Consider the following 25,662-nt stretch of genomic DNA (forward strand, 5'->3'; position numbering starts at 1 on the left):
TTTGAAGGGGCCTCCCACTAATTATTGGAACTTTAAAACACTATGTGCTACACATAAAATTATAAAACACAACATTAATGATTAATAATCATTAATTACTCCTTAATCACAATTAAGGCTTAATCTATCATTAAGAATAATTATGCTATTCTACTCCTAAAACTAACTTTTATTAGTTTATTTAGCCTTCAATAAGCCTAATGACCGCAACCATAATATCCCATTAATCTAAACTTGCTTATTAAGCACTGGGTTTAATCCTACACCTCTTTTTAAAAGCATTATATGGCTATTATTGATAAGAACTTTAGTGTAGAAGTATTATGTAGCATTAATAAGCCTCAATAATAACTAAAAAATTGATTGTGACCACTCATAATATTAGCACTTAACTACCCCAACCATTCAAAACAAAAAACCAAAGAGGAAAATAGGTAGAAAAGGGATAAGAAAGCTTACTCAAGACTTAAAATGCCTCTAAATACTTCAAGATTACCCCTTATGGTAAAAACCCCAGTAGAGTGGCGTTTTACCCACTAAGCAAACCCTTAATCACCTTACTTCTATGTTTTTTGAACTCCATATTCAAATTTAAAATCTCAAGCGCACATCGTGGTGAGAAGAATTATTTGCCATGACGAATTGCGCAAAACAGGCAGCATCATTAATCCTAAGATTTTAGGCCTTATTTAGCCCAGTAGCTTTAAAACCCCAATTTCAAACCCTCTTAAGGGCTCAATAGGCTTAAATGGCCCTTTTACCCTAATAATTAACCCTAATCAATCTAATCAATTAACTAAACCCACTTCTAATTAATTTTGATTCTTAGTAAAATTTCTAAACTATTACAACTCTCCCCTCCCAAAGAAATTTTTCCCTTAAAATTTAAACAAACGATACAATTCAAGTCATACATAGGGAGATATATTGCACCACCAATTAAGGCACAATTTAAACAAATAAGCGTCAAAGTACCCAATGCATCTAATCCATTAGTTAAAACACATCAAAGTTTACCTAAATGAATAAGTGTTGATATTGCTGGCCCATTTTATCCTCAGTCTTCTAAATGGCATGCCCGAGCGTCATACCTTTTTACACCACTTTCACTAATCAGATTGACTTATTCCTTAATTTCTTAAATCCACAATTTGCTTAGGCTATGTTCGATAGGTGAGGTTCTCACGTAGCTCAACATCTTCTGGTTTGATGATGTGAGAAGGGTCTTAGTTGTATTTCTTTAATTGGGAGATATAGAATATATCATGAACTCCCAACAAATATGGTGGTAAAGCAATTTGATAAGTAACCATCCCAATCTTCTTTAGGAACTCATATGGACTAATGAACCTCAGTGTTAGCTTCTTTGCTTGAATGGAAAGCCAAATACCAGTTATCAATGTCACTTTTAGGAATACATGGTCTCCTACCTTAAATTTAAGGGGCCTCTACTTCTAGCGCTTTAAGTAGTCAATAATTTTTGCTTGATCGTCTCAATCTTCTTGGTAGCCTTATCTACTAAATCTAGCCCTAATAGGCTTCATTTACTTAGTTTAGTCTAACAAAGTAAGAGACTAAAACTTCCTCTTATATAAGGCTTTGTATGGGGTCATTTGAATACTCAAGTGATAATTGTTGTTGTAGGCAAATTCTGCTAAAGGCAAATATCTCTCCCAGCTGCCTCCCAATTCTATAGCACAAGCCTTCAACATGTCTTCTAACATCTGGATGGTCCTCTATGATTGACCATCAATTTGTGGCTGATAAGACATACTAAACTTCAATTGAGTATCCACAACCTGATGTAAGGATCCCTAAAATTTTGATGTGAAGCTTGGGCCCCTATATGAAACAACACTCTCTAATACCCTATAAAGTCACATTATCTCATTGATATAGACTTCTATAAATTTCTCTAAGGGATAAGAAACCTTCACTAGTAAAAGGTGTGTTGACTTAGTAAGCTGATCAATGATCACCCATGTCGAGTCATTACCTGACTGTGTCTTCAATAGATTGAAAATGAAGTCCATCATGATACTATCCATATTCCACTTCAAGATTTCTAAACTCTAAAGTAACTATGTCAGCTTTTAATGTTCAATCTTCACCTTCTAGCAAGTCAAGTACCGAGTGACAAATTCTATCACTTCCTTCTTCATACCCTGCTATCACCATTTCTTCTTCATACTGTGATGCATTTTAATGGCACCCAGGTGAATGATACTTACTCTAATATGCTTCTTCAAAGGCAATAGGACTAAGAGATGAGTAGTTGGCAAGAAACTTTAAGAAGGGCAAGTTTTTAGAGTAGATTTCATTGTTTTCTTCAGAGTGCATTTTCTTATATTTCAAACAAAGGGTATTTTGATAATTCTATCTTTAAACTTATTTACCCCAAGTCCCTTGGGACCTAACATATATTTGGTGATTTTATGAAGTTTTTAGGTATTTTGAATGCTTTTGTGAGACTTCATAATTACTCTCTCTAGGTATTTTTAATGCTTCTATGAGACTTCATAATGACTCTCTCTCTCTCTCTAATCTCTAATCTTTGTCTTATTTTTGGTTTGCTAACTTAATTCAATAAGAGGAGTTTAATCTAACAATTGCTCATTGCATTACATAGATGAGTCAAACTCATCACTAATCAATTATTAGATAAAATTTTGAGCCTACAAGATTTTTTTGCAAAAAAATATTATATTTATTAATTATATATTAAATTTAATGTTATACTCAATTTTTGAAATAGTAATTGATATTCATATAATCACAATTTTAATTTCAGAAAACTTTAAAAAGTATTGATTTTTTTAAAACAATATCCAGTTAATTTTGTTAAAAACTTGTAATGAAATTTCAATAAATTTGATTCCAGTACTAAAAATCATTTAAACTTATGAATATTAGTGATATGCTAATAATATTATAAGGAAATCAAATGATTTAACATTTTTTTGGAAATAAATTTTCTTGGGCCATTAATTTAAATCAAATTAATCCTAACCATAAGTGAATTGAGCCATTCAGTTTTGGCATGGTAAAAATTGATCCAAATTTCAATTATAATAGGTTTGTTTGATTTCTTTTGATTCAAATTAATCCACTTCAATTCAACCAATCAGTTTTATTCAATTTTGAAACACCCTTAATCTCATATATAAACAATTGGATTACCTCTCTTTCAGTTATTAAATCAAGCCAATAGATGAAATCTTAGCCCTGGCTGATTTCTATAGAAGACACAAATCCTCTCAAACATCTGGGTTGCCTTATCTCACCTTCCATTCCATCTAATGCAAGTTTGAAGTCATTCTTCTATACAATTTCAAAATGCAAAGAAAAGCTTAGCACCAAATAACATGACATAAATCAACAAGAAAAAAGTTAAAACTTTCTCAAGAAAAGTTACCAAGCGCTAAGTTTAGGTAATAGGAAGTTGTGTTAGTTTTAACCAATAATCTTTAATTTGAGTTTGGAAAGTCATGTTAAAAACTTGTCAAGAAAGTTTCAGTCTGCTTAGTTGCCTATAAAGTTGTAACCAAAGTCCTTGCGAAGAGGCTCAAACACTTAATGGCTGACTTAACCCTTCCTTATCAATCGGGTTTCATCAAAGGGAGGCACATCACATACCACATCATAATAGCTTAAGAGGTGATTCACTCTATGAGGAGGAAACAAAGGAAACAAGGATGGTTTGCAATCAAGGTAGACCTGGAAAAAGCTTCCGATAAGGTAAATTGGAGTTTTAATGAAGACATGCTTAGAGATACAGGTTTTCTAAACAAATTCATTCATTCCACTATGCACTGTTCACCAACCCTACTATGTAGATTTTATGGAATGGCAAACCCTCTTAAAGCTTTCATCCTTCTAGGGGTATTCGACAAAGGGACCCCCTTTCCCTTATATGTTTTGTGCTTTGTATGAAACGATTATCTGAAGCAATTCACAAAGAAGTACAACAGGGCAACTGAAACATCATCAAAATAGCTAAGAAGGGTCCACCATTGTCCCATCTCTTTTTTTGATGACAATCTCATTCATTTTAAAGAGATCTCAAGCCAACAAACCCACCTAATTCAAAGGATTCTAGAAAATTTTTCTAAAGTCTTAAAACAAGTTGTAAGTTAGAGCAACACGCATTCATTTCTCTAGAAATGTGGCTAGATAAGAGCAAAGCTAGATCTATAACTTCCTTAATTATAAAGCAACAAACTGCCTGGGAAAGTACATTGGCATACCACTCTTCCACTCTAGAATAACCAAGTACACATATAGATATTTCATTGAAAAGGTCCAATAAAAGCTCACTAGTTGGAAAGCTAACTTTATATTTCTTGCAAGTTACATTACTCTTGCAAAATCTACCCTCAATGCCATCCCTGATTACACTATGCAAAGTTTTCTCTTGCTGGTGTCCTGCTGTAAAACAATAGAGAAACTCATTTGAAATTTTATTTCGAGTGTTGATAATAACATAAAAAAACTAGTCTTATCAAATGGATCAATGTATGCTAGCTTGTTAGTAACGATAGTTTAAAGAATATAGAGAGTTAGAACCAAGCTTTTCTCTTGAAAGTAGCCTTCCACAGAGTAAGAAGCAAATAAGCTTTGGGTTAAGATCCTTCATGCTATGTATAATTGGGGAAAGAACTCTAAATATGAGTTCACCATCAAAATGCATCTCAATTTTGGTGAAGTATTGCAAAAATATGGCTAAATGCATAGCTATATACAACCTGGTGCCTTAGTGATGGTAATCATATCTAATTCTAGCTTGATAACTAGGTTAGAGAATTGGGCCTACTAAAGCTCTTAACACGCGTAGACATCCCCACATCGACCTGCAATAGCTAATTTGTGATTATGTTGATGAGTTTGGTTAATGGAAGTAGGAACTCTTTCAGAAGCTTTTTCCACCCAACATTTATTTACAAATTACTTCCATAACACCTCCCTCATCGTCTAGTAGTGCTAACACTTGCCACTATAACATTACCTCTAATAAGGAGTTCTCTGTAGCATATGCTCACAAGGTCTTATAAGAGAATGCTTAGAATGAAGCAAAGTACTACATGAATGGGTTTTGGAAATGGCTGGGTCTACAACGAATCAAAACCTTCTTTTGGCTAACTTTGAAAAATTGCTTGCTCACTAATGCAAAAAGAGTATTAAGAGGCATGGCAATGGATGCTTCCTGTACTAACTACTACGTTGAGGTTGAGGATATTGATCATATCCTTCACCACAGCCCCACAACATGCACTTCCTAGATGCTAGTTTTACCTTAAATAGGATTACTCTGATTTCTTCTCTAAACCTTTTGAGAAATGGATGCTTTGGAATCTTAACCTGTAGATTAAGGGAACACACTGAAGACTCAATTTTGGCACGCTTTGCTAGAAACTTTGGGCAAATATGACATTGAAGGATCTTCTCTAATGGCTTTGACACTCCCTATAGTTAAGCTATCTTTGTTTGTAATTTAGTTGATACCACTTCAAAGCACATAAACTGGTTCAAACCATTGACCATGTGACTTAATCTTTAATTATTGGACATAATAACTTGAGACATTATGTGTTAGTTTAAGTTTTGATGATGACAAATATAAAGGAGTTAACTATACTTATGTCTAATTGTTTTCATATATATAATAGTTAATTATGAATATAGAACAAGTGCTTTAAAGTGTTTTTATTTATATTATTTCATAATACACGAGATTGGGAAAAATAATTTATGTGCATCAAAGTTATTTTATACTATCATATTTTTTCTTATCTTAAATTAATTCTATATCTAAGAGTATTCATAGTATTATCTTTTATAACTTGGATATATGTATATTGACACTCAGACTAATCATTTTATTCATGATATATCATTGAATATTGTCCAAAGTGAAGATAAGAGTAAGCATGAAGAGGAATAAAGTTGAAGTATCATTTACATGCTACACTCATGATTAAAGAATATAAAGATAAAAAGAAGGATGATCCAACAAGAGCTTAAGAAGAATGAAGACATTCATAAAGCTTGGATGCACCTTGAAAACCTTAGACTTGATAGGTATAATATCATTAGACTAGAAGTCTTTATGTTAAACTTCTTAATTTAGATATGAAGTATTGTCTCAAGATATTTTAAAATTTTAACATGCATTTTAGCTCTTAAAAGAAAGTATGAGATATAATTTTTTATAATTATAGTTTTCATATTTGATCACATATGTCTCACAAAGTTTGAAATGTTTTGATTACTAACTCCATAATATTTTCAAATTATTCTATTTACTTAAAATGAAGTTAAGTTGAAAAATTCATAAACATTTGAAGTCTAAACTTTGAAAAGGAAATTGTGTAAAAAATCTATTTTGACCTTTAGTCATATTTCATGTCATATCTCTCACTATAAATTTCATTTTAATGCAAAACATATCTCATTTGAAAGTAAACTCTAACAACGTTTGAATGACAGTTTATTCATTCAAAATGGAGTTCTATTGAGAAAGATATGAATTTTAGAAGTTGAGTGTTAAGATATTGATTTTGCACAGCATTTCGTCTTGACCTTCATCCACTCTTTTGATCATATCTCAAAATATATATTAAACTTAAGTATGCAACTTATTTAATTGAAAACAATATTTTAAGAGGTTTCCAATGATATATAAATTGTCAAATTTGGAATTATATTAAGTGAATTAGGATATTATAAAATTATGTGCAGTGATACCCGCTAAACCATGCATGAAGACATTTTGGTCCCCTGCGTGATTTAACATCTGTGTCCAAATCTCATGTGAGAGCAGCTTGCATGCACACATGAAATTGCACCCAGAAACCTATTTTCACACTAAATAGCCTTTGTATGCTAAATCACGCGTGAAACACCTTGTATAGAAGCCTTATTTTCACTGAATAAGTTCTATAAGCCAAATCACGCGTGAAGTACTTCCAAAACAAGTGTGATATGTCATCTTCGCTTGAAAGACCTCTAAAACACACGTGAATCAGCACTGGTTGCTTACAAAATTTTGCACCAATGACTATAATCACTGTGCAATATTTGTAAACGATCATTTGATGTCTCTAATACTTATTTTACTCTATGAACTATAAATTTAACACTCCAAACTGATCTGAACAAGAGATTAACCTTAAAAATTATCAAGCTATAAAATTCATATTACTCTTATTATGCGAAAATCATTATTCTTAAGCGAATATCATTTATATTTTTATTATTTGAATATTAAAGCTTTATTATACTTATCATTACTCTTAGAGAGAGTCTCAATTGACTTATTCACATACTCAAAATCTTTATAAAGGTGAGGGAGAGATTTCCTTCAAAATCAAGAGAGGTTATTTTCTCAAAAAAAGAAGTTCACTAGTAAAGTGAGTTATTATAAAGGCTCCCAAGTGCCTAAACTAAACTTGTGGATATACTAAGGTAACAAACACCCATTCAAGTTTGTGTTATAGTAAAGAAATCTCAAATAGTTGCTTGGCGACTGGATGTAAGTTCAAAAGGAGGAGTTGAATCAGGATAAATTATTGTTTGCAATCTCTCTTCCCTTAACTTTTTATATATCCAACAACCTTAGTTAATGCTATGTTTTTATGTATAAAATTGAATTTGATATATCTAGTTGCTCTTACTTAAACTTTCACTAAAAAATTATTTTTACACATATTGAGCTTGTGAAGAATAACTTTAGTATTCTTACTAACAAAGTTTAAAACTCAAATTTTCTCAAAGTTTTCCTTGAACATAATTTTACTGAAAAGTTTTAAAAGAACCAAACAATTTCATAAACACCAAATTCACCCCTTTTGTGTGTGTTGCCATATCTAACATTAATTTCCTTGTTGATGTAATCTTATACATATATGTTTAATGAAAATCCACTTCCAAACACAGGTTGCTTGATAACTTAAAAAAAGAAGAAGCATAAAGCTTTTATTCAATGAAGTTATTCAATCCATTTTTGAATCATAATACTAAAAAATAGGAATGATATAACTTCAAAGGATAAGACTTATATACGTAGTCTTGTATACTTAATATATTTTTATTCAATTCAATCAAAACATGTAAATTTTAATATGTTAATAATATTAATAATAAGAATTTATTATAAATTAAAGAGTAAAGGGACAAAAATACCAAAGATGTAACCAGGAACATCCAGTAACCTAAAGTGATAAAAAGTACATGAGTGTTTATGAAGTTTTTTTTTTCAATGCATCTGTGGCCAAATCATTCAATTTTAGATCCAAAACTTAACAGCTAACATCATAACTTTTAACAGTTTAGTCACAGATGCATCAAAAAACTAACTTTATAGGCATTTGTGTACTTTTTTTTTTTTACTTTAAAATACTAGATGTTTTTAACTAACAACTTCTTAAATATTTTTGCCCTTTTGTCCTAAATTAAATAATTCATAAAAGATTTACATGTCTTGATTTGATTAGAAACAAGTGCTTTAAGTATATAAACTAAGTGTATAAGTTTTTTCCAACTTCAAATACTAATGAAGCCATGGAATATAACGAGACTAAATCCTGAGGAAATAAAATCTAGCCTTTGGGGTAAAGGGGCAGCACATGCATAGCAGCATAACCATAAAAACATTTTTTTTTTTTTTGACTCTTGAACATGACAATGGAAACTCAAAACCTCACAATGATGCACACAAAATGTAGAAGATAAGTGGGGAAAAAATGGACACAAGCATTTTAATCTTTAGACTCCCCGAACCATGATTCGTGGAAAAACAAATTCTGAAAATACTAGTTTACTAAGTTATTATGCATCAAACACAAAACACAATGGCCACTTCTGATGAAAGATATAGAAATAAAGGAGCTTGCTACACTAAAATCAAAATGTGATTGCTAGCAACCATTGTTCTGTCCTTTCTATGACTAAATTTGTCTTTTAAGTTTTATCAAATAAAAGAGGAGACATGATGGGATGGTGCATCTACAACTGCAATGCTCCAACAAATGCACGTTACTCACCATGACATATTATAGCAATTTTTAGACAAGGGAAATGGATACTCAAATGATCTGCTAAATTTGGGCTTCCCAAGTTTCTCAGGATATCTGAAGCTTAAGTTCTCATTTACGTAGTTGTCGTTAATTGTTTGGAACAAATACACTGTTAATAGACTTGTATACCGAGTTAACATGCAACAAAACTTACCGTTCAACCAACATTCATAGCAGCTGCAAGATATCTACTACTCTGAGTATTGATCTCATCTCCCATTGTAAAATCCCCATATGCTGCCCAAGTTCTTCACTCCACTTACAATTTGATTAAACCATAAAAAAATAATAATAATAATAACATAAACTACTTTGTTCTGATTCATAACAGGAGAAAAGTTTCACTTCATTGAGTTGAAACACATCGTTTCACAATTGAAATAGCTTCCTCAATTTTTTTTTCCTAATCTCAACCTGCCTTCATCCTACAAGTTAAGATCAGGACGATGGCTAGATCGGTCACATCATGATTGTTAATATCATCAAATCCTCTCACTTCTATGTGCAATATGTAAGTAGTAACAGAATCAAGTTGACATCCAAAAATCCTAGCTTAAATTGTAGTTAGTTTGGCAGATAATATGAAGCTATCTTCCCATCCCCTCCAGCTGATACAAGTATATTTAAGAAGATTTGGGGCAAAAACCTTAATCAATACATCTGAGTGCCAGCAATGAAAATTAATCTCCTCTCAATGTAAGCTCACAGGTTGATCAACTAGGCACGGGTATATAAGAAATGCATGCAATCCATCTGCAGCTTGGATCAGTGAGATTAGTTCCTGCAAATCAACAAAAGAAAAGTCACAATTTTACATTATGTATGTATGTGCAATAACAAAAGGAAGAATTAAAACCTCTTGGTTCATTTGTTAATTTGGTAATAAGCCAAAAGCACATCAGCCGAATAATCATGTCCATGGTTTTAGTTTTCTAAGGCCAGTGTCTTTGCATCAAAGCAGAAGGATTAAGAAAAAGTTTCACAAACAAAGCATAGTAATATACCACATGAATAATGGCATGTCTATGTTGCAATTGGGGTTACATATGAACTACATTGGTCAATTTGACATCTTGCCAATTTCACCATGGCCATTAAATTTGACCATATTGGCACCAGGGCAGCAGTACTTTCTGAAAGAATAGACAAAAAGTACAGCTGATCATTGCTGCAAGACTACGTGCAGAAGAAACTCCTTGACAGGCATTGTCAGCTGCTGAAGATGCAGTTGCACGGAGCAGCACCCCTGATGGAACTGGAATGCTCAGCAATCAAGAGTCTTTTCATGGAATAATTATGTTTCAGGCATCTCCAAGACTTTCTGCAAGTATGTTGCTAACAGAATCTTGCAAGGAGTTGTTATACATCAACATTTCTTCACTCTGTTCTTCTTTGACATCAGATCCAATCAACAATTTATGAGTGATAGCATCCGGAATCCAACCCTTTTCTAACATCAAATCCAATAATCGATGAGCCTCATGTTTCTTACCCTCTTTCCAAAGTCCATTTATCAGTAAGCTATACATTGCTGAATTCAGAATTTCACCATCTAAAAGTTTATCAATTGCACCAGAAATCACGCATAACTGAGAATGATTAGCAATAAATGCCAGTTGATCAAACAGTCTATCTGGATCAGGAAACATATCTTCATTAACCATCATGTTAAAAAGTAAAACATATTCCTTTGCTCTATTTTGTTGACTCATACTTTGAATGAGGATGCAATATGCTTCCATTTCAAGGTTGCAGCCCTCTACCAACAATCGTGAGAGGATTACAAATAGATATTTTGCCCTTCCTGATTTAAACAATTCTTGCATCATAGTAGTGTGGACATCAATCGGACAAGAAATACCAGAATAATAAGCTAGCTGCCATAGTCTTATGGCTTCATTGACCTTTCCTATGTTACAAACACTCTTAATCAACTTGTAGAAGGACAGGGGATCGAGTGAGCATCTCTTCAAAGCCATGTAATGAAAGACTTTGGTGGCCTCTTCAGTTTTGTTAACGTCACATAGGCCTCCAATTAGTTCAGAATAAGATGTAAAATCCAAAGGCCAGCATCTAGCACAAGCTTGGCCAAACAATTCCATTGCATCTTCATACTTTTTGAATCTACAGTTGCCAATTATAAGAGCAGAATATGTGATATGGTCAAGTGTAACTGAGGATGTGATCATTCTTCCAAGAAGTTCATATGCTTTCCTAGTATCTCCATTCTGGCAATGCCATCTGACAATAATATTCCAAGAATAACAATCAGCAATATTTTTCTCAGACATTGTTTCCAGCAAAGCATTAGCTATCTTAATTTTACCAGCACTGCAGCAACCTTCAAGCAATGCATTGTATGGAGGAGTTTCAACAACTTGTTTATCATCCAAGAACATTATAGCCTCATCATATTTCCCTAAGTCACAAAAGCAGTTCACCGTATCAACAAAAACATAATGAGCTAGTGGTATACCACTTTCTATTGTCTCGTTTATGAGAGATACTACAGAATCCAACTGAAGATTCTTGCACAAACACCGTACAAGAAGCTCATAGATAAAAGAATCAGGCGCAAAATCAGAAGCTTTCATCATTTCAAACAACTTTACTGCCTCCTCTAGTTTATTTTCCTGGCAAAAGAGAGGTATGGAACATCTATAAAAACTTAAATCTGGCTCAAACCTGAGCTCAAGCATTTGTTCTAACAATGAAGTAGCTTCATCCACTCGACTTTTTGCAAAAAGTCCCTTTACAAGGATCTCAAAGGTCTTGCTATTTGGAGTGCATCCTTTTTTGTGCATCCTTCTAAATTGATCCAAAGCCAAATCAACTCGATTGGTTGCAAGCAATAACTCCAACAAACAATTCAAGGTCTCGATTGTGGGTAAGATTCCTGCTTTCACCATCTCTTTATAAACAAACAATGCGTTTAGAAAATCTCCATTTTCTTTCGCAAGAGCGCCCAATAGAACATTAAACACATGTACAGGAGGCTTATAACGACCCAAAGCCATGTTCATGAAAACTGTCATCGCTTCGTTAAGCCTGGAATGCCCAACAAATGTACGGATTAGCGCTATAAGAGCTTCCTCAGCTCCCGGGCATCCATCCTTTATCATACCTTGACAGAGAGCCCCCATCTCCTGAACATTCCCAGTCATGCCCAGTTTCAAAATCATATCATAATATGTATGGGCGGTGTGGCGGAAACTCTTCTGAAGAGCAGCCCAATTGAAGATCTTCACTGCTGAATTCAAATCACTGGTACAGTTCAAAACCCGGATTAAGTTCTCTGGCACAAGTTTGTTCCTCAAAAAGTTAATATTTTGCTTGAATTCGGACGAGTCTGTTGGATTCCGAATCCTTTCCGGTACATCTTCAATATGACTAGCGCACGAACTTGAAGAAATGCAAGCACAGGGATAAGACCATTTATGGATTCGACAAGCATATGCCATAGGCGGGAGCTTTATAGTCATGAAGCAACGCATGAATTAGCCAAAGGATTGTAGTTTCGAAGAAGGAAATGAGGGGGGGGGGGGGGAAGGTAGAAGCAGAAAAACCGAAATCTGACCTTAGAATTTCGAAGCATGAGACTAACAAGAGTTGAATTAAACAAGATAGATATAAATATCCCTGCCTAGTGAGTAGTGACAGATACAGAATGATTTATATTTGGGCCGTCCAATTCTATGGTTTCCGCGAACTCGCGATGGTACCTGCTGAATTAAGTAATGAAGATGTGAGTGGCAGGCCTGGTCGTATTATTGGATCAAAGTAAACGCATTTCATTAGGGTCTATCTATCGACTATCAGCGACGATGATGGATTCTCTCAATATCCGGGTACATGAGATTTTGAATTGATTAGCCCTAAAACCAAAGAAAACAGGGTTGTCTTGAAATAACGAGATCTACGCCGCGGATTGGGATCCCCTCCCGTAAGTAGCATGCAGTGGCGGGGAAGTATCTCTATATTTACCATCAGATTATTCTTATGATTGAGAGAGGGGCAGAAGTAAAATTTACTTTCCACATGCGAGAATCACACCAAAATATTTGCTAACCAAGGTCCCTACTCCCAATTCAAACCTCTAAACCTATCTTCCTCAACATTCCTCGTCAAACCAATTCAAACCCACCTAGAGTGCTTCTGTCTTGATCTGCCTTTTCGAAGGGGACGATGTGATGTGAATTTGCGAGTATTTCTCACTCTGAGGGCTTTATCCTTGCCAATCCACTCAGGTATTATCTTCCCTGTTGTCTTCTGCAAATCTGAAAAACGAGAAATTTTGGGGGTTTTCGCTCCTTTGTCCTGCCCGAGTCAGTCGGGCTGACCGGCCAGGCTTCGGATCAGGCATCAGGTTAGGATAAATCCTTACCCAATCTTATCAGGCTCGAAATATTCATCCATTTACTTTTTCAATTTTTTATCAAAACTTAATAATTTTATAATATTATTTTTCTTTAAATTTCTTATGTATTATAAATTTATATTATTTTTTATGTCCATCATGAATATTTTTTATAATTTCAATTTCTTTAATTATTTAAAGAAAGTGTAGAAGCAAGGCTAAGTAAGTTGAAAAAGAAGACAGTAAAATTAGAAACTTCATTACCTCATCACAAGAAAATTAATTCTCTCCAATCACTCGAATTGAACCAATACAATGTAATCAAATAACTATATATGAAAATCAAACAGAGCAAGAAACAATTCAACAAATAAAATCAAGTGAAGAACTAAAGAGAAAACTAGAGTCAGATAAAAAAAAAAACAGAATCAAATCAATGAATAGAATCAAACAAACAAATTGAACAAAGTGTAAGGCGAAGAACTAGAAGGAAGTAGAACAAACGCACCCATTTCATGAAGTAGAGTCGTGGGCAGCTAGTTTATGAAGCATGTTGAAGAATGAAAGAAGGAGAATGGACAAAGAGGCATGATGGTTTACAAGCACACTAGTTCATGTCGAATTGAAGCACAACGAAGAAGAGAGGAACTGCACGAAGGAGATGATAGATAGGGTTAGCGGTTAGAAATTAAATATGCAAATAGAAAATACCATTCAGAAATACAATACAATTTGAGTTTTTGACTAAGTCCTCACTTACATCGCTAATTACTCCTTTGTCAACACTGTCTGTCACAATCATGTTCAACCTTTCCTTGTTCGACCATTACTTGATCTTTAGGGTGGTTCTCCAATTGAGGATGTGATGCATTGAAAACAGAGGGGTAACTTGGTCAATTGAACATATTTTTTTATAAATAAGATTTCTAACTTGGTCCTTAGGTACGGTTTCCCCTCTAGCTAGGGATTTTTTTAGCAATTCTCCCTTTAAAAATTTAGAAAATGTTCTTTATTTTGAGTTGATTTGGGCTATCCAAATAAGGCTAAAGAAATTCGGGTCAAGTCCAAACTCAAATTTAAACAAGCTTAGCCTAAGTACCTGACTTTTTTTTCTCTTAATAATAAAATAAAATTTAAATACTATAAAAATTGAGAAATCTTATTCTTTATGATAAAAATTGAAATTGGCAAAAAAAAATAATATTTAACAATTTGAGTATTTGGATTAGCCTAAAAGTGTTAGAGTCGTATTAGGTTATATAAATTTTTTTATATGTTTAAGTATTTTAAGCCTAATCCAAATTAAGCCCAGCCAAAATAAAATCGGCATGCTTGAATTACTTTCTCTTGATCTATTTTAGTCATAATGTTAATTTAACATGTCCTTTGTAAGGATAATAAGAAATGAATTATATCATTTATAATTTATAAACAGTTAAACATTTATATTTACAATTTAACATTTAGGTAGCTGTTTCTTATGTCTATTTTTTGAGTCTAGATATAAGAAACAACTACCTTTACCGTCACATTTATTAAAAAAATTTACCCTCATTAAAACAAAAAAATTTCTTCATTTATCAAATGCATATTTACTATATCAAACAATTAATATAAGTATTTTAATTAAATATAACAGGCCAAAAAAAACATATTTAAGTGCATTCCTTTATCCTTGATTTGTGTGGTTTAATTATTTATTTCTTATAAAAAAGTTTGAGGGGATATTATTTTAAATTTAATTTTGCTAAAACACACGCTGATTAATAATTTTGCACATGCAACCTATGATATATTATTGACTTAATATAGTAATTCACACATCAAATAAAAACTAAGTTTAATAATTAATATACAATAAAATTGGATAACCTATAAATTTATATTTTAAAATTTTGAATTAAGTATTACTCAGGATTTATGGCCCCTAAATGCAAGAGTGCAAGGCAGAGATTGTTAGGTTGTTCTGTACCATATCTCTATTTAGGAATTAAACAACTCACAATCTTACATCATACATGGATCAAAAATGAAAAACATCGACGCATCTGCTCATGAAAAACATAATCAAAGTACATTGAGTTTAGTGGCCTTGTGTGAGCTGTTGGTTCTATTTGCCGGTTTATGTTGTCAGTGCGTTACAGTGTTCGCTTGTTGTCGTCTTTATTATTATTATTATCATTATGGTCCTATTTTGAGTTTTCTTTGTATTGTGCCTTGGTTTCTTGTACTTACGGCTATCGTTGATATATAATATATATTTAATCTTTAAAAAAGAAAAAGAAAAAGAAAAAGGAACACCAAACATATATTTTTAAAATATATAGCTGGTAGCCTGGTAAAAAAGTTATAGACAAAAGTATAAATTAGATTTAAATTAAAAATTTTGACTTCAAAAATATTCTCCCGTCTAAATTCTAATTAAAAATGTTGTTGTCATTATTGTTTTTATTTTTAAAAGAACGATCACGATTCTTGATAAAGGACAAAACCGCTGGAATTCTGGACAACAGAGCATTATGAGAGAAAAGCCCGAAGCGATTCCAAGGCACGACCTTTCCTAAAATGGCTACTATCCAGTTTGACATGCTCTCCTCCGGTCTACACAGAGTCTCTTCCTCTATCCGCTCTTTCGCTTCAATTCGTTCCCTACCACGCGCCACCGCTCACCGTCTTCTGTTTCCGCCGCCATTGACCTCCTTCCTCGCTCTCAACGCTTTCTCCACCGACTCCAGCGAGGCCATCATCAAGCTCCCCGATAAGCCTTCCATTTGTACCGCCGACGAGCTCCATTATGTTTCAGTCTCTAATTCCGATTGGAGGCTTGCTCTCTGGCGTTATCATCCTTGTCCAGCGGTAATGTTTCAAATTTTTTCCTCATTCAATCTGTTCCCTCGTTCGAATGTCTTCAGTTTCCCTTTTCCCCTTCAAAATGAAATTTTATGGTTCTTATTTTGTGTTGGATGTGTTTAATGATTATAGGCGCCTCCTAGGAATCATCCGTTGTTGCTGTTGTCGGGGGTGGGGACTAATGCAATAGGATACGATCTCTGCACCACTGAGGTAATAATTTTTTTCCTTCCATTTTTATTATTCACATCAGTTTCAAAATTTCTCGTTTCATGATTGTGAATGGGACTGCTTCTACATCACTCTCCTTCGGAATTACTTGAGTAATACGTCTGCATATATGCCAGTCATAATAAACAGCGTATCAAATTTTTGAGTGGATGTCCAATGCACATATGCTTTAGTCCCACACAGTTAATTGTCATCTATTTATCCCTGTTTTTGGCACCCTAATAATGCTCTTAAGCATCTTTATCTTATTATTAGTCATAATTGCAATGTCTATGAGCTAATTAGTAGGAATCAGAGGCTTTTAATACTAGTACATTATTCTGAAGAACAGTGTGAGAACAATGTCTACGAGCTAATTATTAGGAATCAAAAGGCTTTACTATCACATCTGTTTTTCATCTTCGTTTTCTTGGTTGTCTATCTTAAGTTTCCTGCTAACAAGTGATATCTCTGCAGTCATCATTTGCCCGTTACATGTCTGGTCAGGGATTTGAAACATGGATTCTTGAAGTGAGAGGTGCTGGGTTGAGTATACAGGGCTCTAATTCCAGAGATATTGAGCAGAGAGCCCTTGAAAAGTCTGAGAACATGGAAACTGCTTCAGAAAGTGCAACCAACGCAGCCATTCCTTCAGAACAAAAATTGAATAATATTCCATATGCATTGCCTGAATCTGATATATCTACTTCTGAAAGAAAAGAACCTGAGAATTGTGCTGTTGATGGAGACTTAACTGGGTTAGCTACTGTTTGGGATGAATCAAAACTGGTAACAAGGTTGACAGAAACATTTATGCAATTGTCAGAAAGAGTTTCTGGCTTTCTCAGTGAAAGCCAGTCCAGGGTCATGTCTGCAAAATTACTTGATCAAATATCAAAACTCCTGGTAGATTCTCCATTTTTTGAACGATTTGATGAGATTAGGGGGAAGCTTTCAACTTTGTTGGAAGCAAGGCAAAGCTCTGGTGTTACTAGCCAAATATCTGATTTGAGTGAAAAGTTAGTAAACATTATTGAAGAAGGTCAACGATCTCTTTCTCCTCGATTTTTAAATCTGCAAGAGCGCTTTACTTCAACATTAGAAGATTTTCAGAAGCAACTTGACTTGATGGTGAAGTATGATTGGGACTTTGATCATTATTTGGAAGAAGATGTTCCTGCTGCGGTGAGGTGACATCTTATGGTGCTAAAGAGCTATATATTTTGACTGCTCATATTGATAATATTTCTACTGTAATTATCAACCATCCCAGTAGAATATACTTTCTTTTATCAAATATTTAAAGAGAACTTTTCCTGGTTTAATATTCCTGATGTGATTGTTACTTTTACCAATGTAGATGGAATACATATTGAAGGAAAGTAAGCCAAAAGATGGAAAATTGCTTGCAATTGGACACTCTATGGGAGGTATCCTGCTTTATGCAATGCTCTCACGGTTTGGTAAGAGTTCTTTTGCATTCCCTATCAACCATTTTTCTTTGCCTTGTTATCACGTGCTTAGTTTTTTTAAATATTGTTAATGCTTTTAAGGCTTAAATAAATCATTTTTTTTTTCTAAAAAGTTTTGGTGGTAATAGGGTGATTATTTTATTAGGTGATTTCTGCAATATGTTGATATTGGATATGTAAGGATATTTGTGGCGTCTATTTCTTTAAGTTGGATGTCCAAAATTAACCCTTTTTTGGGTTATTGGAAAACAACAGGTAAGACTTTGGTTCATTTATAATCGTATTCATATTTTAGGGAGGAGAGTGTCATATGATACCCAATGGCAAGAAAATATTCTGTTTGTGATTATGGGCTGTTGGGCAAAGCTTATCTAAAGGGGAACTGCTTTCTCAAAAGTACTTACTTGCCAATTTTGGGGTGTTTGGCATGGCTACACTACAAAAATATAAAAAATATACTACTTCTGAATAGTAGCGGGAGCAATTTTTCTGCTGCAGATTAGAAGCAGAAAGTTGGAGCTTCTCTTTTGAAGCAGAACCAGAAAGCTATTTTTGGAAGACAAGAAATACCCTCGCTCAGAATCATTAATCAGTTATCTTGATTACTCCTTACATTTATAAACTAACATAATTAACTTCATTAAAATTAAGCATTGAATACTTTGAATTGTTAAGTCAATTCAACAATATTATAATTGCAGTGTCAATTTTTTGCCCTTTATGGTAATTTGACCACAAAAGGCACTTGTTTGAAATAAAGATTTGCCGAACACAATAATATTCATAAAATCATTTATTTAGAATTTTTCTCAAACACAAATTATAAACTGCTTGTTTTTATTTTGAAACCCCGTTTTAAGCAGTTTCAAAACTAGTAGAAATCCACAATTATCCCTAATGGTCTCTTGAGTCATATAAAGACATCCAATGGTTAATCCTCTACCCATGATCACATTTGTGCCTTTTTTTTTTTGGGCCATTTGAATGCACAATGGATAAGCCAAATTTGAAGATTTTTATGCATACAAGCAGCCCTTTTCAGCTTCTATTTGACCCTAGCTAGCAATTGGGCATTTCAAATTTTAGCCTAGTAAGAACTGTAGCTCCTGCTTGGCTAAGTATGGGAAAAAATGATGTTTAACATTTTAAGCAGGGAGAAATGGAAATTTCTGTTTAAGTATGTTCCTGAATGTGTGAAACTCATGAATTTATTTGTTTAAATTGGATTTCATGTGGAGTTGCATGTCTTTTCAGAGATATAGTTTGACCAATTATTTTGACTTTCTTTGATCAGAAAACATGTACCACATGTTGGGAGACTGAGTTCTCAATTGTACTTACAGCATGATATTTAGCTGTAGTGAGACTCTATTTTACATAGAGATGCTATGCGCAGATTTTTTTTCTTTTTCTGGTCTCTGCAAAATATAGAATGGCATTCATGATTAGCGTTTAGCAATCATAGAGGTTCAGAATTGATCAAGAATTAAAAGAACATTTGGCATTACCATTTCATCAAAATATTCTCATGGACAAATATGCCTATCATAAGTTATTTATTGTAACCTTTTTTTCCCTATTAGGTTTTGAAGGAAAAGAACCTAGATTGGCTGCAATTGTTACGTTGGCATCCTCTCTGGATTACACATCATCTAAATCAACTCTAAAGCTGCTTTTGCCCCTAGTAAGTTTACTGATTATCCCTGTTTGGTTGCTTCCTATTTGCATTAGGTGGTTAACTTAACGCAAAATCTCTGGTGAGCTAAAATCGGATCACTTGTCAAACAGGCAGATCCTGCACAGGCTCTGAATGTACCTGTTGTTCCCTTAGGAGCACTGTTGGCTGCAGCTTATCCTCTTACATATCGCCCACCCTATGTATTGTCATGGCTAAACTCTTTGATTACTGCTGAGGACATGATGGAGCCTGAACTTTTGAAGAAGCTGATCTTGAGCAACTTCTGTGAGTATTACTGTCAATATGTGATGAAAGAGAATGTATGAGTTGTGACGTAAAAGACACATTTATGACTTGCAGGCATAATCACCTCTTATAGAAAAACATTAACCTGAGTTTGTTCAGAATTTCTGAAAGTAATAAAAAAAATGTAAATACCCATCTGCTATGAAACTGTAAGAAATACTGTTTGTTAATTAATAAGGTGATTGTCAATAGATTTGACAAATATTTTCCTTACATCATTCATCTTTCTGGTGTAAACTTTTTAATGTTTTGTTAGTCTCCTTATCAAGATAACTTATGGCCAGCTTAGTATTCACACTTGCTTGATCAAATGGAAACCAAAATAACCTTGTTTTGATGAACAATAAGTGCAACAATGACCATTGGCCTGAATATATTCGGATTAATTTATATTTTCATTATTTTTACGGTTTAAATGTGAAAATGAATGAATTGACTTCAAAAGGGGAACGATTTGAGGAGAATCATGGCAATCACAAATCCTTTGAGAACTTCCACCGCCCCAACCAAAAAAAAAAAAAATGATTGCCCATTCTTATGCTAGATGACTTTTATGGACTTAACAGATGCTTTAGCATAAATTGTTCTTTCCTTGATACCCATGTGGAGATAATAACTGATACTTCCTTTTTTGGATGTGGTGAGAAAGGGCTGGTGTTTTTAGTAAATTTAGAATGATTAATAATCATTAATGAATCTGGAGTGCTGTTGAACTGTTAAATGCACATTCTGGTTGTTATGTTTTCTTCAAGTATGAATTGAAGTATCTTGGTTGAAAAATTGATTAGTACAGAAGTAGATAGGAAGTATAGTGTTCTTTGGCTTTTATTCTTGAGTTGAACAAATTATATGTTGAGCTGTTGACTGGTCAAGAACTCGGGGTTGGTTAAACTCATTCATGTACGCTTTATTTATGCTCTATTGCTGAGAGTCTGATTCATGAATGGCTTGGCTTAACTGACCTTCATTTGATACTGCCTTGATTGGCAGGTACCATACCTGCTAAACTTATCTTGCAGCTCACGACAGCATTCCGAGACCAAGGATTATGTAACAGGGATGGGACTTTCTTCTACAAAGATCATCTACACAAAAGCAATGTCCCTGTCTTAGCAATTGCTGGAGACCAGGATCTTATTTGCCCGCCTGAAGCTGTGGAAGGTATTTTGAGATTGTAGATCGTTTACATACCTGCTGTTTTCAAGAAGTAAAGATTCTTATCAAGCTTTTTGTGGCCCAGAAACTGTTAAGCTGATTCCTCAGCACCTGGTCACCTATAAAGTATTTGGTGAAGCTGATGGTCCACATTATGCTCATTATGATTTGGTTGGAGGGAGACTGGTATGAAACTTTTCCTAGTTAATTGTTATTTCTATTTTTTCAGAAAACATGGAAAATTATTTTTGAAAAATTGGCTATGGATGTACAATATGTGAATCCTCTCTTGTCATTCCTGATTGTGCCCTCTATTTGATATGCTGTCATCATGTCTTTCCATGTATATCACAGTTGACTTTTTGTCCATTTTCAATTGTCTTCTGCACCATTAGGCTTTGATACCACGTTGGGAGAACAGTAAAGAGCAAAAACTACAGGGGGGGAGAGAGGAAAAACAATGTTGTTGAGAAATTCAATTATTATTTATGAACACTGACCTCAACTTTATTTATACTTATACTATGGCCCCAGAAAGACATTTATGCCCTTCTCTTTATTACTCCAGATGCACTACAACCACTTATTCCTTTTTGATATAGTTATTTGATTGAGTCAGATTTGAGTATTATTGAGGTTAATTGATAGTATCTATCCCGAAGGTGTCTTTTATAAGTGAGAGGAATAGGCTCTGCCAACACCGCCTATTCCTTTTTAACCTACAAAGCTTCCTTATTTTTCATATATAAATAGTCTTAACCAAAACTCTCCTAATTTTTAATCTCTCTTGACAGTTCCCATGCATCATTCAATTGTTCAAGTATCAAATACTGTCTAGTTGTTTTTATATATACTGCTGATTTCCTTGTGATGCCTTTTCTATGCATTTCCTGATGCAGGCAGTGAAGCAGGTGTATCCCTGTATTATTGAATTCCTAAAGAGTCATGACAAGTGATGTACAACAGGATCAATTTCATGGAGTATACATTCTTCTTAGATCATGCTTGTTTTCCAATTTCAAACAGGCATGGGTTACGTTTCGCTTGCTGCACATCACATTAAAGTTTATGTAACGTTTACTCGTGGGTCTTCTGATGATAATGATACTCACGAATTTGTTCAGTTGGTTTAGGTGCTGGAAAGTTAAAAGCACCGTTCAGTCGTTCTGTACATTGAAGGATGAAGGTTTTACTTGTACATTACTGGATGTTGTAGCCATAGCAGTATAAGTAGGACTCTGAATCACTAAGGGATGTTGTCCCATTTTGTTCTTAATTTTTATTACTTGTTAATTAATTATTTTGTCTGTCCAAATTTCTTTACTTTATTTTGATGAAAAAAGTTCCAAGTCCCAACAAAATTATGGATCCTTCCGGAGTGTCGTGGAATTATGTTCATCTTGGACAGTTCTGCACGAATGTGTGTATACTGAGATAAGAAAAAGAGTATAGATTTTAATACTTCTAATTGTCTTTAAAATGTAAAAATAAGGTTAAATGTCAAATTTATTCTCGACCTTTCCACATAGGCGTATCTAATATTTTAAAGCTTTTTTGACTCAATTTTGCTCCAACGTTTTTAAAATTTGGCACAATCTTGCCCTACTGTCAAGTTTTACAATGTTAATTGTTTGTTGATCCATTAATTGTAAGGTTGCTTTTACTAAACATATTTAACCATCACCCCACTAGTAATCATGGGTCTAACTCAAGAAGATTACCTAGTTATGGTTAATCATTTATAAGAATTTAAAAAATCTAATTGTATTTTCTTTCAAAATTGGGATTTCAAGTTTGTCACATCAAAGATAATTCAAATATGACTTGAATAAGTTAGAACCATAGTAAAAATTAGTATGGAAGCATGATATATCATTTTGTAGTAAAAAAATTCCCAAAACTAATTGAAACCATAAAATAGGAAAAAACAGAGGGCATACCATGGCTTGTTCCTTTTTGCGTCACAATAAACCACACTTTACGGACTTAGAACTATTTGTGCATCACATCACAAATACAGTATAACACTTAATTCTCATTTCCAACCTTCAACCTCTCACTATCAAAAATACTAGGGGGAGGTTAACATTGCATATAATAAAAATATTTAATCTTTTGAAACATCATAATTTTCTCCCTATACTTGTGCTAGTGCTTCAACGTTATACAATTAAATTTATGTACAATAATTCCGAGACCCAAAATACAACAAATATAATGCAATTCCCTATAGTACAAGTATATAATCAAATGCATCCCTATTTGGCCAAATCTTCTTAAGTACACATAAATCAAAATAAGATAGGAGGCTTACAATAGGAATTATAAATCCCTAAGCCTTTAGAGCTTTTCATTTTTATACACCTGAGCTAGAACTTATAAAATGTTAAAATAGAAGGGTGAGTACAATTAATCAGTATCCAATGTATGTCTATACTATGTAATTAAGAATCAATTGACAACTAAACACCTATGAGATAAAAATACATTTCCACATAATCTCATATAACTCATGTCACATATGCACAAATCATTACATCTCTCTTAATTACATCACATTTTTCACTATCACAATACTAACAGTCATGTGGCAATGGCAAACACAATAATCACGACTTATCACAAATTTAACAATCATGTGTTACGTTAGATAATATGTATGATTGAATTAATCTTATAACCTTCTTATACCTCTTGATTGAAACCATGAGCTATAAATCAAATAGGGTTTCATATATGTGAATAGACTACCTAGCTCACTAATTGTAAGGAGTAATTCTACCAAAGGTTACTACACTCACTTTTGAACCATGATTTTTCCTATTCTCGAATTTCTAGGGTATCAAATCCTAAGCTAGTCTTATTGACAAATCGGTAGAGATAGCTAGATTTGAATTCTTTGATAAATAATAGGATAATTCTTCGATAGTGGGACAATGCTAGCCTTCAGCTACGAAAAGAAACCAATACTTAACTCTTTTTCCTAGACAAACCCTCGCCAATATGATCATATAATGCTTAATATTTCCATATACCGCATGCTTTAATTCATAACAATATACTCAATCATTTTTTAACATATATCATGCCCTATCATAAAAATGAGCTCAATAAATACCATTATCTGTATTTCACAATATCACTTCATCACACTTCTCATATATCATCTCATCATGCTTATTCACCACCACATGCTTGTCAATCATTTCACACATCTTATTCATGTTCAATTCACATCATCACATTAGCATATACGTAATGTTTTCTCACTATCACTACATTCGCAAATTTTACAATACTCTAATTTTGGAGTCATAAACATATACCACACTCACAACTTAAATGACTAAAATACTCTTGGTTATTCTTTTTTAAATGTCACATATCAGAAGTTGTGAAATTCAACCTCTTTCATATGAAGTCATTTCAATTCATAAAATTAAATTAACACACAATTACACGAAAATAAATTTTCCTAGTTACTTCAAACATTTAACCAATCGAAAGTTTATCCCTTAACAAATGCTTCCAAAAGCTTGATTAAAGCCGAAATCAGTACTTGAATGATTAATATGTAATTAATCATATCAACGACAATTAATGTTATTATTTACACAATTCTAACTTCTTACTTCGACACTACAAATATCTAAAATCCTTCTTTTTTGCATTTAAGCTTGCTCGTTGGGTCTATTAGCTCCTCTTAGCTCCGATTAGTTTCACAAAACACCTAAGTTGCCATTAATAGTCCTCAACAAACTCCAACCTTCACATTTAATGTCTATTTTCAGATATAAACAAGGCCAACCACCCAAAAATGTGTCCATTCATAAAATTTAAGTTTCAATAGCTCAAACAACTCTCATTAACTCTATTTATGTTAAAGAATTTGGACCTATGACTTTTATGGTCAGAATATTACTCCCCTTTTGCAAACCTTAGCTAAGAAATTCTTAAAAGAGAAGAGGGAAGTGAGAGACGAGCTTAGAAAAACTTACCTTTAATGTTAGATAGCTCCAAAATACTCTCAATGTCTTGAATATCCAAGCCCTAGCAGAGCTCTTTAAGTAATCTTTGTCTCTCTCATTTAATATTTATGTTTTTGCTCTCTTTTTCACGTCTAAGCATAACCTATTTATTATAAAATTTAGACCATGTGATGCAGCACTAGTAAAGAATAGTCACTTATCTCACAAATAGTATTATAATTAACCCTAACATAGTAAAAGGCTAACCTTAGGTCATCTTTCTAAGAGTGTCTCAATCTAACTATGAGGTTATCTCCTGAATAAGTCAAACTAAGTGCTTGGATTGATTCTAGCAAACTCACTAAACAAGTAACAAAATTCTAAGCTAAAGTAAGCGAGTGAAAATTTCCTTTAAAGAGTGAGAATCCTAGAGATTGGTTAATAAAAAAAATTCTAATCTTCTTGATGATTAAGGCAGTTAAGTGCTCTCTTATCCTCTTGACCAAGTTAATTATGATCTAAGAAAACTCTCCCAAGCCAGATAACCTAGCTAGTTCAATTCTCTAAGTCTTAGACTAAAGTCCTTAGGTAA

General features: G+C 33.4%; 2 protein-coding genes across 6 annotated transcripts; one reads left to right on the plus strand and one right to left on the minus strand.

The window, feature by feature from the left end:
* Positions 1 to 9,352: 9,352 nt before the first annotated feature.
* On the minus strand, positions 9,353 to 13,431 carry LOC129321924 (putative pentatricopeptide repeat-containing protein At3g16710, mitochondrial). Of its 4 annotated transcripts, none has more exons than XM_054967905.1 (3): positions 13,219 to 13,431; positions 10,079 to 12,796; positions 9,353 to 9,855 (listed from the first exon to the last, which is right to left on the minus strand). In XM_054967905.1, the coding sequence occupies exon 2, from the start codon at positions 12,566 to 12,568 to the stop codon at positions 10,376 to 10,378; it is 2,193 nt and encodes a 730-aa protein (XP_054823880.1). In that variant the 5' UTR covers positions 12,569 to 12,796; positions 13,219 to 13,431; the 3' UTR covers positions 9,353 to 9,855; positions 10,079 to 10,375. The 4 variants fall into 4 exon arrangements, with proteins under 4 accessions (XP_054823880.1, XP_054823881.1, XP_054823882.1 ...); XM_054967906.1 differs by having other exon boundaries at positions 10,079 to 12,799; XM_054967907.1 differs by lacking the exon at positions 13,219 to 13,431 and having other exon boundaries at positions 10,079 to 12,544; positions 12,652 to 13,212.
* Positions 13,432 to 15,913: 2,482 nt separating this feature from the next.
* On the plus strand, positions 15,914 to 22,417 carry LOC129321925 (uncharacterized). Of its 2 annotated transcripts, none has more exons than XM_054967908.1 (9): positions 15,914 to 16,287; positions 16,414 to 16,494; positions 16,969 to 17,676; positions 17,852 to 17,954; positions 19,547 to 19,647; positions 19,752 to 19,926; positions 20,938 to 21,108; positions 21,188 to 21,288; positions 22,002 to 22,417. In XM_054967908.1, the coding sequence occupies exons 1-9, from the start codon at positions 15,997 to 15,999 to the stop codon at positions 22,056 to 22,058; spliced, it is 1,788 nt and encodes a 595-aa protein (XP_054823883.1). In that variant the 5' UTR covers positions 15,914 to 15,996; the 3' UTR covers positions 22,059 to 22,417. The 2 variants fall into 2 exon arrangements, with proteins under 2 accessions (XP_054823883.1, XP_054823884.1); XM_054967909.1 differs by having other exon boundaries at positions 16,999 to 17,676.
* Positions 22,418 to 25,662: the final 3,245 nt, after the last annotated feature.

This window comes from Prosopis cineraria, unplaced genomic scaffold (genome assembly GCF_029017545.1).
Source record: "Prosopis cineraria cultivar Desert tree isolate PC_DT_omini unplaced genomic scaffold, ASM2901754v1 PC10, whole genome shotgun sequence".
Taxonomy (NCBI): Eukaryota; Viridiplantae; Streptophyta; class Magnoliopsida; order Fabales; family Fabaceae; genus Prosopis; species Prosopis cineraria.

Coding starts and splice junctions, on each gene's coding strand:
- LOC129321924 (XM_054967905.1), bottom strand. CDS start 12,568: ATGCGTTGCTTCATGACTATAAAGCTCCCGCCTATGGCATATGCTTGT.
- LOC129321925 (XM_054967908.1), top strand. CDS start 15,997: ATGGCTACTATCCAGTTTGACATGCTCTCCTCCGGTCTACACAGAGTC. Junction 16,495..16,968: donor ACGATCTCTGCACCACTGAG/GTAATAATTTTT, acceptor ATATCTCTGCAG/TCATCATTTGCCCGTTACAT. Junction 21,109..21,187: donor CCCGCCTGAAGCTGTGGAAG/GTATTTTGAGAT, acceptor TTTGTGGCCCAG/AAACTGTTAAGCTGATTCCT.